Source organism: Mus musculus, chromosome 16 (genome assembly GCF_000001635.26).
Source record: "Mus musculus strain C57BL/6J chromosome 16, GRCm38.p6 C57BL/6J".
Lineage (NCBI taxonomy): Eukaryota > Metazoa > Chordata > Mammalia > Rodentia > Muridae > Mus > Mus musculus.
In genome coordinates, this window is record NC_000082.6 from 11,654,563 (window position 1) to 11,667,496 (window position 12,934).

Sequence of the window (12,934 nt, forward strand, 5' to 3'; positions counted from 1 at the left end):
GTATTCCTTCTTGATTTTCTTGTGTTTTGGAAGTTGTATCTTGGGTATTCTAGGTTTCTGGGCTAATATCCACTTATCAGTGAGTGCATATCAAGTGATTTCTTTTGTGATTGGGTTACTTCACTCAGGATGATATCTTCCAGATACATCCATTTGTCCAAGAATTTCATAAATTCATTGTTTTTAATAGCTGAGTAGTACTTCATTGTGTAGCTGTACCACATTTTCTGTATCCATTCCTCTGTTGAGGGACATCTGGGTTCTTTCCAGCTTCTAGCTATTATAAATAGGGCTGCTATAAACATAGTGGAACATGTGTCCTTATTACCAGTTGGAACATCTTCTGGGTATATGCCCAGGAGAGGTATTGCTGGATTTAGTGGTAGTATTATGTCCAGTTTTCTGAAGAACCAACAGACTGATTTCCAGAGTGGTTGTACAAGCTTTTAATCCCACCAGCAATGGAGGAGTGTTCCTCTTTCTCCACATCCTCTCCAGCATCTGCAGTCACCTGAATTTTTGATCTTAGTCATTCTGACTGGTGAGAGGTGGAATCTCAGGGTTGTTTTGATTTGAATTTCCCCGATGATAAGGATGTTGAACATTTTTTCAAGTGGGAAGCTCCAATTCTTGATTTCACTTGTTAGTCGAGGGAAACAGCACTCAACTTGCCTCAAGTTGTGGAAATTGATGGACATTGTCAATAAATTCCCCTCACTTCCCCATGCTGGTCTCTGGTTTAGGTGCTTCCCTTTTCTTTGTCTAGATTCTTAAGATCCTAGTCAGGTTCAGGCATAAGGTGAGAAGCCCCACCTTGGGAGGTGGAAAACATCATCATCATTTTAACAGCTACCAGCACGGGTGTCAGGTAGCCAGGGCAGAGCTGTTCTAAGCCCTTGTGCCAGCCCTGATGACTGAGTCCCCATCTCAGTCCAGTGTTGGGGGTTGGGAGATCACTGGAGTTCACGTGCTGTCAATATCTCCTGGTCTTCACACTTGCCTCATGGTGTATGGCTGGGACCCGAGCAGTGTTGGTAAGGGCCATCATGACACTGTCTGATTTCTGTTACCAATCATGTTTTAACATAGGTCTTGTCAGTCAGAAGACTCCATGTTCTTTCCTCCTGTAGTTGCACATACATTATAGGGCAAAAAGACAGCCATTTTGAGAGGGCAGTGGCCTTTTTTGCTCACATACTGGGTGTGACATTAGTGATACTCTTCACGATGACAATAGATATTTTTTTTCATTGTACAGATGATATCTTATGTCACCAGTCCTAATTAGTCCTTTATAGCTCCAAAATTACATACTTTTATATGCCTGTGATTATCTCAATAGGATTAACAGTGATTTTTCTGTAAAGATAATTGAGATCGTGTGTGACAGCGTGTTTTAATGACTGCAGTATCATCCCCAGCCAGCCCTTCATGAAATCTTATTGTTTTTTAGTAGTTGCTTTCCCCCTCACTCTGAGAGGAAGTGTTGAGGACAGGAGAGACAGAAGTTTTTGGTGAATATGCAAACTGATAACCCATGCATTTCCCCCTGCCTTCCTTTTTCTAACTGCAGGTGCCTGGAGATTTGAGCCAAACATCTGAAGATCAGAGTTTGTCGGATTTTGAAATGTAAGTCCATGCATATACTCTTGAGGGGCCTCTAGAGAGTGAACCCTGTTGCTGGCCCACATCCTGAAGGCAGAAATGCCTATGAGGTCCACACAGGGTCCATTTGGTTATAGAGCTGGGAAAGTTTTCTGAGGTCCCGGCTGTCTAATGTGCTTTATTTTCTCTTGGGCCTTACAATCATTTTAGTTTTGACCTAAATTTCCCAATTTAAAATTGGGAAAGTGTTACATAGAGTTTTCACTTTTTACTCCCACATGGCCACAGTCAGCTGAGCAGGCCAGAGGGTCTTTTGCACAGGGTGCACACTCCACTCTTCACCTTGGTACAGCCTCATGTTCCCTGCTGCTGTCCAGCCCATCCACGTCTGTGTCTGCGTCTGCGTCTGCGTCTGTGTCTGTGTCTGTCTGTGTCTGTGTGTCGGTGTCTGTGTCTGTGTGTCTGTGTCTGTGTCTGTCTGTGTCTGTGTGTCTGTGTCTGTGTCTGTGTGTGTGTCTGTGTCTGTGTGTGTGTATGTGTCTGTGTCTGTGTCTGTGTGTCTGTGTCTGTGTGTCTGTGTCTGTGTCTGTGTCTGTGTCTGTCTGTGTCTGTGTGTCTGTGTCTGTGTGTGTGTCTGTGTCTGTGTCTGTGTCTGTGTGTCTGTGTCTGTGTCTGTGTCTGTGTCTGTGTCTGTGTCTCTGTGTCTGTGTCTGTGTCTGTGTCTGTGTCTGTGTCTGTGTCTGTGTCTGTGTCTGTGTCTGTGTGTCTGTGTCTGTGTCTGTGTCTGTGTCTGTGTCTGTGTCTGTGTCTGTGTCTGTGTCTGTGTCTGTGTCTGTGTCTGTGTCTGTGTCTGTGTCTGTGTCTGCACTGCTCTGGTTTTGTCTGGCCCCGATTCTGTGTGAATGCTCTACTGGGGAGCAATTATAGTCAGTCTTCAGACACTTTCTGTTTGGTGATCCATAGGCTCCTCAGGCCCCTCAGGAACATGGGCCCAGAACCAGGAAGGTCCTCCTCCTTCTCTTCACCTAGTTGTAGTCAGTGGATGCATGTCCAACCTCTCTAGTTTCAGACCCAGGAATTCAAGACCCACTAGACACAGTGAGTCTTTGTCTCAACAACAGAAGTCCTGCCTCCCTAGGCGAAGGGTCATTTAGAAAAGCTATTTTTAGAGCATGGGGGAGGCAGAATGTTAGAAAGAACCTTTTGTTTACAGCCAGGAGATCTGTGTTGAAATCTTTGTCACTGGACTTACAACATTGTGATCTCAGATAAGCCCCTCTCTCTGAGTCTTAGTGACCCCTTTCATAGGGTGAAAGTCCTGGAAGCAACTTTGTGGAATATGTTAGCAACTGGAATGAGACTGTGGTCAGCACAGAACATTAGGAGCCCCATTTGAGGCTGCCATAGAGGTGGATGTGGTAGAGGAGAAAATGGGTGGTGGTGGGGAGGGTGGGAAGAATGATCAAAGTCAAAACTGAGCTTGACCCTCCAGTATAAATGCCCAACCACAGTTGAAAACAAAGCCAGTTCTATGACAGTCAGGGTTGCATATACCATTTCCAGTAATAGAGCAGCTAGAAAGACTAGTAAGGTAACTGAACCTGAGCAATATTATAACACAGTTAAGCATAGCATAAATAGATATAGAGATAGAAAGTTATATAGATAGATATAGATAAGTGTATAGATGCTATAGATATAGCTACATATCAGATGGAGCACTCCACCAAATAGAATACACACTTGTGTTAGTCTGCGCTTTGTTACTGTAACAGTATTTAAGGCAATTGGCTTATAGAGTAGAGAGACTTGTTTGTTTTGTAGGTTTCAACCAATAGTAAGGTAGACCTATGGCTCTTGGGCCTGTGCAGAGACAGGATGCAATGGTTCTAGCAAGCTGCCTGCCTCATGGTGCTGGGAAGCAAAGAGAATTAGGGAAACACTGTGACCCCATAATTCTCTTCCATTCTGCCTTACTTGCTAAAGGTCCTGTGACCTTTCCTATTAGGGCCAAGCCTTTAACACATGAGCCTTTGTGGATCCTATAGATATATATATATTCTAGCTTGATTCCAAGCTAGAAAAAATGTCTTCCCAAATTCACATGAGACAATCTCCAGGTTAGACCATGTCTCAATAAAATTTTAAAACTCAAATCATACTATTTCCTTTGTCCATGTAGAATAATTTGTATAATTTGCAGCTTTCATGGTGAACAAGATACTCCATGAAGGAGAGAGCTATGTCTGTTTTTTCAGCTCCTCTGTCTCTTATGCTTTGCATTGTATGTGCCTTGTAGAAGGTCCTAGCTGGACACTTGTTCTATGAACAGATGAGTGATAGATAGGGGGAGGACTAGAGGACCAGCAGAGATGATATGCAGGAGAGTCACATAGATAGTCATTTCCAACAGTGCAGTAAATGGTCTGTAATTAGAACATGTGACCCAGTATAGAGACACCTGCTTTGGCCCTGCAGGATCACTGGCCTTAGCACTGTGGGGAACAGAGCAGAACCAGGGTGTTGCTACTCTGTACTCCTGTCTGGGTTTGGGACCTTTTCCTGTGGAGTACCACGGGATACACAGGCCAATTTGATGGCTCAGAATTGTTGATTGTGTTTTCAATCCTGAATACATCACTCAGGTTGCTTGTCCCCTGGAAGGAGATCACCACCTTGGCCGAGTGTACAAGTGCCAGGGCTGCTTACCTGAGGGTTAGTGTGTGTGTGTGTGTGTGTGTGTGTGTGTGTGTGTGTGTGTGTGTGTGTGTGTGCATGAAGATAGAATGCTTTTCACTCTGGAGGCTGTGAGAACATGAAGGTTGTAGAGTTTTTCAAAAACCACTGGCCTATGCTACAAGCTCAGGAAGCTGACAAGCTCTGAGCAGGGGTGCTCAGGGAAGGCTCCTCTCCCTGGAGAGCCATAGTCCCTACTTTCAGGTTAATGGAGCTGTGGCAGGTTAGGCACTGTGTACCCTAAGTCGTACCATAAGGCAGAGCTGCCATATAGCCAAAATGCCCTCAAATGCATCTTAAGTAGTTTTCATGGGCATTGAGTGAGTCAGTGTACATGAACATGGAGCTGTGCAGTTAATGTCCTCAGGAAATGAATTTGCATTTGAGGTTTCCTATTCTGATGGTGCTGCAGATGGAGCCCAGGCACTGGCTTATGCTAGGCAAGTGCTCTGCCACTGACCCATGCCTCCATGTAGTGCAGCTTACATCTTGCTTGTCTTAGACTGCTTGTCCTAGTGACCATCTCTGTTGCCATGATAAATACCATGACCAAAAGCAACCTGGGGAGAAAAGGCTTATTGACTTATGTGTTACTGCCCATCATCCGGGAACTCAGGCAGCAGCTTGAAGCAGAAACCACAGAGGAGCAATGCTTGCTAGCTTGCTTCCTCTCATTCTCTACCTCCCTGTTACAACCCAGACCCATCTACCCGGGAATGACGTCTGTCGCAGACTGGTCCTCTTGCTTCAGTTAGCAATTAAGAACGTGCCTCATAGACATGCTCACAGGCCAGACCAATGGAAACAGTTCCTCAGTTGTGTCAAGTTGAACACTGAATTAAAGCACAAATGCATTATATGCAGTATTTTGGAGACATCTAAAGAGGGTATCTGTACCTGGCATCTGAGTTTTTCTAATTTATTATTTTATATTGTCTCTCCCTCAATCCCAAGTCACTTTCAAAACCACAGGTATTGCTTCTGTGAGCTATTGTGTAGAAATGGAGATCAAGGTCAGAAATCAGGCAGTGTAGAGGAGGTGGTACCATAGGGTGGCCTCCCGTGGCTCCCTGCTACTGCTCCTTTATCAGATGTGGCTGAGTTTCAGCTGCATCCTAGGTCAAGGCCACTTAGCTGGTAAGAACTGAAGATCAAACATTTTATTCTTGAGAATACACTACATATGTAAGTTTAAATAAATACATATACATATACATATATGTGTGTGTGCCTTATATATATATTCTCATATTCATATATGTATATATATATATCATATGAATATGAGATATATATATATATATATAAAGGCATAAAAAACACATATATATATATGTGTGTGTGTATGTGTGTGTGTGTATATATATATATATATGTATATATATATATATCTCCTTTCTGGTATATATTTCTTCTGGTATATTTTACCTTCTTTTGATCATTCTTTTCTATATGTTTCTTTAGAAATTATCTTGAATCTTGGATAATACATGTTTGTTGTATAAGTGTCTTATTTGAAATGCCTTTTATTGGAGAAAATAGTCCCTTAGCCTGCTTTTGTTTTTTTGTTTTTGTTTGTATTTTGTTTTTTGGTTTCTTTTGCAAATAAAAATGGCCCCTCTCATCTCTTTATTCTGGTCAGATCAAATCGGGCACTGATCAATGTCTGGATCCCGTCTGTGTTTCTCCGAGGCAAAGCAGCCAATGCGTTCCATGTGTATCAGGTAAGTGCCTGGGCTTTGTGTAGACATCATGGTTGTGGAGCCATGGTGCTTTGCATGTTGGCACCATTTCCTGCCTAGTGCTAGTGTTGCTGTTGATTTCTGTCTGTGGCTTGATGGCTGTTTCCCAGCAGCACCGTATACTCAGCCTTCTGCATGGCTTCAGCCAAGGCCTGGACCATATCATAGTCCTTCTTGGATCTCTGGTCTATGGCTGAATCTTGGGGTTAGGTGATGGATTTTGATTTTCATAGCTGGCCCAATCTGGCTCCCTGTACCCACTGCTGGTACCTGGGTTGGCACTGATCTCACTCAACCACATGTCTGAGAGTGGGCAGATGGGACATGATGCCCGAAATGAAACAAGACTATGCTTTTGTTGTTGTTTTAAGGATGTTGGTATATAGCCTAGGCTGGCCTTGAATTTGCAAGTGTGTGGAGTACAGGCATGTGCTACCATGCCCAGTTAAGTTACCCATTGCAAAAGAAAAGAGCCCTAGATGCTTGATAAGCAAAGAGTGCAGATGTCTCCACTCAGTGCCTCAGTGTCTAAGCTCTGTTCACATGACTGCTTTAGGGTTTAGCTCTGCAGGCCTGGTACAATTTGGATCTGGTCTGCAGTCAGACTTGGGGGGATTTTTATGTTTGTGTTTTTAGTTCTGTATATAACATGGGTATTTGCCTTTGTCTTACAGTGCTTCTAGTTGATGTTCACAAACATTTTAGAAAGCTTTGTGTAGTGTTTTCCATGGCACTGATAATGGATAGAAGTACTTAAATAACGGTACCACTGGGCATTGCTTACAAGATTTTTTAAAATGCATATTATTTAGATTCAAGATAACTTCTAGAGAAAAATATAGAAAAGAATGATTTAAAAAAAAAGAGAGAAATATACCAGGGTAGAATAAAATGTAAACTCAAAGGTTTTAAAAGAAAAAAAAAAAGCAGAAACTGTATTTATTCTGACGTCCAACAAGGTCTTCCCAGTTATTTGAGCTTCCCATGGGCTGGCAGCCATCGTGAAATGGAAATGCAATTGGCTATTTTGAGTAATAAATTCCATTGCTAACAACAAGAAAAGATGCTAATTCCTTACCGGAAGCTAAAAAAGAAACCTCCATGTGTGGCTTCACCAGTGAGGAAGGCTGGAACAGTCCATCTTCCACTACATCCTGTGGCAGTTGTCAAGGGACATCTTTTTCAGGCAGCTGAGGGCATAACTACACACATGGCCCCATGCCTGTGAGGAGCCCTGTGCAGCTTCTGTCCCCCCACCACAGCCACTAGGTACACACAGCTGTTTATATTGAAGTTATTTAAAGCCAAATAGATTGAACACATCTGCTCCTTGGTCACACTAGTCGTGTGGTGCTTACTAGCTGTGCCTGTGGTGGCCATGTTGTTGCAGAAGCTTCGATGGGGCCATGCAGGTTGAGAACTGTGTCTCCCAGGGAGGGGGTAGCAGGGTCTCATGTGCACTGGAAGTTTAGGAGAGAGCACCTGGAATTCGGATGGCAGAGCGTTGGGGAGAGCATCTCCCAAATAGTGCTTCTGCAAGACCCCTGGGCTGAGAACCACTGTTGTACTGCTTCCAGGATGGGTGCCAAACTCTCTGACGTTACAGGGCAATATTGTTATCTACAACATGTTGAGCGACCGTCATCACTATTTTGGAACACATGTGGCTTGTGAGCTGCAGGTTAGAGATGCCTGTCTAGTCTCTGGAGGACAGCTTTGTACCTTCCTGTCTCCAAATTACATAACACAGTCATCCGACAACAGGTGTCATCCTTTTCACTGTGTTTATTTTTACATTTGCCTCTCAGTTATGACACAGTTCTATTTTCCCATGTTCCACAATGAGGTGCGATTTCCTTAAAAATAAAGCTTGAGTAAATAGGAAGCGAGTCAGCCTAAAGAATAATAAATAATAAATAATGCTAAATTCACAGTGTGAAAGAGCAGCAAGTCAAGGGTGATGCAGGCAGGCTATGTTAGCAACAATAGTCATTACCGCTGGGCGTGGTGGCGCACGCCTTTAATCCCAGGACTCGGGAGGCAGAGGCAGGAGGATTTCTGAGTTCGAGGCCAGCCTGGTCTACAAAGTGAGTTCCAGGACAGCCAGGGCTATACAGAGAAACCCTGTCTCGAAAAACCAAAAAAAAAAAAAAAAAAGTCATTACCAGCCACAGGTCCCCTGTCCCCGCACTGATTTGCATGCTGTGGGAATATGGGAACCTAGTGAGGCTAGACACTCTTATCCCTATGTCACAGCGAGAGGACAGAGACACGGGGAAGCACCTGCTTTAGCAATGTGGCTTTGTAGCTCAAACTGCCACCCCTGCCAGATTTTTAGAGATCTGGTTTTACTAACTTAGCTATTTTCCTGGTGCTGTGATCATTACCGTTGGAAAAAAAGCAGCTTAGGGAGAAAATATTTGTTTTGGTTTACAGCTGCAGAGGCACATAGTCTAACAAGGCAGAGGAGATATGGTGGCCATGGCGCGAGGTGGCTGGTCATGGTGTGCACGCAGGTTGCAGAGGAGTGTTGCTGTGCTTTAAAGCTTCAAGGTCCATCCTCAGTGACCCACTTCCTCCACCCAGACTCTCCCTCCTAAAGATTCCACAGCCTTCCCCAACAACAAACATCCTGGAGCAAGTGTTCTGTGTGAGCCTATAGTTTGCATTCAAATCACAACTCCGACTGTGGGTAGAATCTAGCTTTTTGGAAACTCTTAGAAAAACAGCTGTGACAGCTGCCCTTATTCCAAAGGGAGGGGCCCAGCCTGCCTCTGGTTTTTCTGTAAACACAGTCACCTGCATCCCTGAGGTGATGGGATGGGTCCAGACATCTGGACCTCTGCAGTGTGTACTGCGCACACATGCATGCATACACACTCATGTACTCTCTTCCAGCCTGCTAGGCACAAAAGCCAGACAGAAGCCATTGTCTCAGGAAGTTGTGTTGGCTGTCTCCCAGTGACCACTCCTGTCATAGCAGGACTTTAGACTTGCTCCCTCAGGACATTTTGTTGGTGTAATGTCAGGTGCCTGAAGCCTGCCTTATAGGATGGCTCAGAGATGGTATTCTCCAATGCCAGAGACTTGAAGACAGTTTATCTACATCACACAGATACTCACCTCAGCCCCTGCTCTCATGCTAATGCCAAAGAGGGTTCTAGCAGGACCGGCCAGTCCTGAGGAGTGTGGAGACTCCTGTTCCTCTGCCTACAGGGCACTGGAAGTGAGAAGTGGCATTTTGGCAATTTTCAGAATGGGAATGACACTGGCTTCAAGTGTGTTCCAAGTTTAACACTTTTTATCCTGAGGATTTCTTACACTTTGGAGCCCACTGATGTCTGGCTGCCAACAGGCTGTAGCCAGAAACGAAATGCTGACACAGCGATGAGTGGGAACAAATCCACAGGAAGCCACCTCAGTGCACAGTGGTCTCTTGTCTTCCCTCCCTCTCATTTTTAGTATGGATGTGTTTGTGGTTTGATTTCATGTCACTTTCACATGGTGTAATTAAGTTTGCTATTGATCAATAAACTTCTAGCTTATGCTTCTGCAAATGTTTAATTTGATTCTCCAGATAACCCACCTTCCAAACAAGTTGAAGATCGGTGCCATTGGCCAACTGAGAATGCTTAGAGAGTAATCTTGGCCCTTAAAACAACCTACCATCCCCTCCTCCTTTGGCAAATGTTACAGCTACTCCGTTGATATGCAATACCACACCATCAGCACATATGTTCCTGGCCCTCGAGCCCCTCCCTTTAGAAGTACCTTTTCTCTAAGCTCACCTGGCGTCTGTTGTGAGATTAGTTTCAGCCTTTGAATCTACTCACCAGAAGCGTGACCCAATTAGGTTTTCTTTGTACAATGTTTCAGTCAAGCCCTTTTCTTCTAGAATAGCTGTCTTTCCTAGAGGCCACAGGGTGTTGTCATGGCTGAGAGGAAAGGTGGTACCCTAGAAAGACTCACTTAGTATTTGAGCTCCCCACTACTATCCCAGTCCTGCCAAAGAAATATGCATAGCCAGAGTAGTTAAATGTTTATCCAGCTGAGCATGTGTGTGTGGAGGATGCTGGGAAATTTTATTTTCCCCTATAAATAATAGATCATAGGCACTCAGTAGGCTAAATGGTTTGGAGGGGTGATGTTTTTATATTCCAGGCCTTGGGTCTCTTGGCTCCTCTTTCATCTTCTTTCCTAAGGTGGTGTGCTGTGTGCCTCAAGTCTCTTTTATCTCAGGCTCCATCTTTGTGTGGCTCTGCAGAGAGAGGGCATCTGCTAAGTAAGAAAGATAGCAGAGCTGCATTCGGAAATGGGGACTGCAGTGCAGAAGTGTAGGCTGCAAGGACCCGCAGCCTTCTCAGCCTTAGCACATGACATTTCCCATTTGGGGAAAAGCACCAATCAGTTCCGAGGCTGAAGCTGCCTCCTCCCACTCGTACCTGCTTCCACCTGTTGCATCTACTGTGAGCGTGGGTTGCCTCGAGAGCCTAGTGTGGCCTTGCTGTGTGGTGACTGTGATTTCTCGAGCTAGTACTGGTTAACTTCTCATGGCTACAGGCCATGAGAAATCCCAGTGCGGTTTCCTTTTCTGGAACATTCCCTCCCACAGCACTAAGTGTCTAGGGATTGCGGCCCGTAGCCCCAGGTGCTCTTAGAGCACTCAAGCCTCCTGCGGATTCTCTCTTGGCTTCAGGTGTCACTGTGATTCTATCCTGGTTTTTGTCTTTGCAAATAGGAGGGATTTTTATCCTTTCTTTGTATAATTTATTTGTCCCTAAGCTAGTGACCAAGGACATGCTATTTGCCATGCACTGCTTAACTTGTGCAAGAGCTGGGAGTGAGCCAGACTCTCACTGAGCTTTCTCTCATGACCCTATGTGTCAGTGGGGGCAGCAGGTCGGTGGTAGTGACAGGACATGGCCACATGTGACAGCATGTAAAGGCTGAGCACATATGATCTTTGTGGACATGACTCTTTACAGTTCATGTGACCGCATGTCTTTGGGCATGTTCTGACACTGAAAAACCTTGATTGGCATCCAGGCTGTCCTTCCCAGAGGACTGCAAGGAATGAGGCCCCCTTATTCCTGAGGGGCCTAGAGTCTGGAGGGTGTGGTAGACACACAGGACCTACATTTGGGCAGCTGCAGGTGAAGGGTGGTGTCTGTGGGGGGAGGGTTGAGGATCCCAGGAAATTTTGCAGGAGGTGACAGTTGATGGTGTGCTGCCTTGATGGTCACTGCCATCTCATGCATGCTCTGACCTCAGGCCCATGTGTCAGATGAAGTGTGGTGAACCATGGGTTGAGGAACTTCCACCGGGTCAGGATCAGGATCTGACCTTGTTGGTCTCATTGTCCTTCCTGTGGCGCTCTCTACCCACATACCTACCTCGTGGGCAGATGCCACGGATTGGTTTGGGTTATGCAATCTTGTGACCACAGTCCTCCAAAGTCTCTGTCCACTCTTTCATTTCCCCACCACTCACTGTCCTTGCTGGCATAGCAGCTGGTACTGGTGATGTAACGTCCTCACAGTCTCAGAGGGCACAGCAGTGACTGGAATGTGGACCTGCTGAGCCCTAGGGCCACGAGAAATGAGTAGAGGGGGACTTCCTTGGACATCAAGTGGTACAGTTTTCAACATATCCATGCTTAGGAAGACTTAGTCACTGCTCCAATTCAGATTTCAAAAGCTTAAGGGCACACCCTGTAAGCAGCTACAGTAAGAAGTGTACACATATCATGGGTAGGTATTAGACTTAGGGAAATCAAATGCAGTAGATTAGTAGCATCAGATCCCCAGTAGCATGGAAGTGTCCTCTGCTGCCTCTGACTGCCTCTGCCCCCACCCCAAAGCCTTCCCCCTGTAGAGCTGTGCACATACATGTCAAGCCAGTGACCTGGCAGATAGGACGTGAGCTGACACAGCGGCTTGTTGTGGAGATAGATCACTGTCTGCACTGTTCGTTCTGTGCTTTTGTTTGAGTGGTTACACTTTGGGGATCATTTGCTAAGTACATGCTTGGGTTGGGAAGTTGGGCTTGGGCTTGTGTAATTGTTAAATAATAGATATAGGGGAGATATAGGAGATATAGGAGAATCAAAAGCATAGACGACCACTGTTGGGGACATGGCCTTGTCACTGAGAGATCACAGGGTGAGGAGAAGTAATGACAGCTTTGCAGCAGCATGTCTGTTGAGGGGAAAGAGGCTGCAATGCAGGGACTTCAAGGAGGGGCACAAGGGCACCCGAGGAACGAGGAAGGAGGAGGTAGCAGAGCTGTATCCATTAACTTTCCTCACTGCCGTGACCACATGCCTGAGAGAGTCGACTTAAGGGAGGAAGGTTTCCTGGGTTCCTGGCTTAGATGGTGTCATTCAGCATCGAAGGGAGGGGGCATGGCAGTCGAGGCTGCTGGAGCCTCTTCGTGTTTGGTGGAGGGAGCTGAGCTGGCAGTGCTCACTCAACAGCTGTGGCAGGCAGGCAGGCTAGGGCTAGGACTAGAAGACCTTCTGAGTCGCACTCCTAGTGACACTCCAGCTATGCCTCCTGCCTGCAAAGGTTCCACATTCCCCCCAAACAGCACTGATGACTATTCAAATACCAACTCTGGTACATAATTGGTGCCCTGATACAAACCTAAAAGGATCCCGGCTGCAGGGTGGCAGTCAGAAGTGCTGTCTTCTCGGTTCCCTAAATGTTCAAGCACATAGCTCAGGAGTCATTTTCCATTTGTTGGGGTGTGTCACTCCCAGCTGAAATGAAGCCTCATTAAGGTGACCTCCCTAAAAGCCAACTTAGCGTTGACTGGAATGTAGCCTGTAGTTGTGTGGAGGCAGGGAAGAT

At 45.6% G+C, this 12,934-nt stretch overlaps 1 protein-coding gene across 11 annotated transcripts in view; it reads left to right on the plus strand.

The window, feature by feature from the left end:
* Snx29 (sorting nexin 29) overlaps positions 1 to 12,934 on the plus strand; it is a 436,235-nt gene that overhangs the window by 331,702 nt on the left and 91,599 nt on the right. For 10 of the 11 annotated variants that reach the window (XM_006522666.3, XM_006522668.4, XM_030249321.1 and 7 more), the window contains 2 exons: positions 1,574 to 1,629; positions 5,984 to 6,065. In XM_006522666.3, coding sequence (XP_006522729.1) covers positions 1,574 to 1,629; positions 5,984 to 6,065 — 138 coding nt within the window. Of the gene's footprint in view, positions 1 to 1,573; positions 1,630 to 5,983; positions 6,066 to 8,519; positions 9,641 to 12,934 lie in introns of those variants that run through there. The other variant, XM_006522669.4, reaches the window with a different exon arrangement.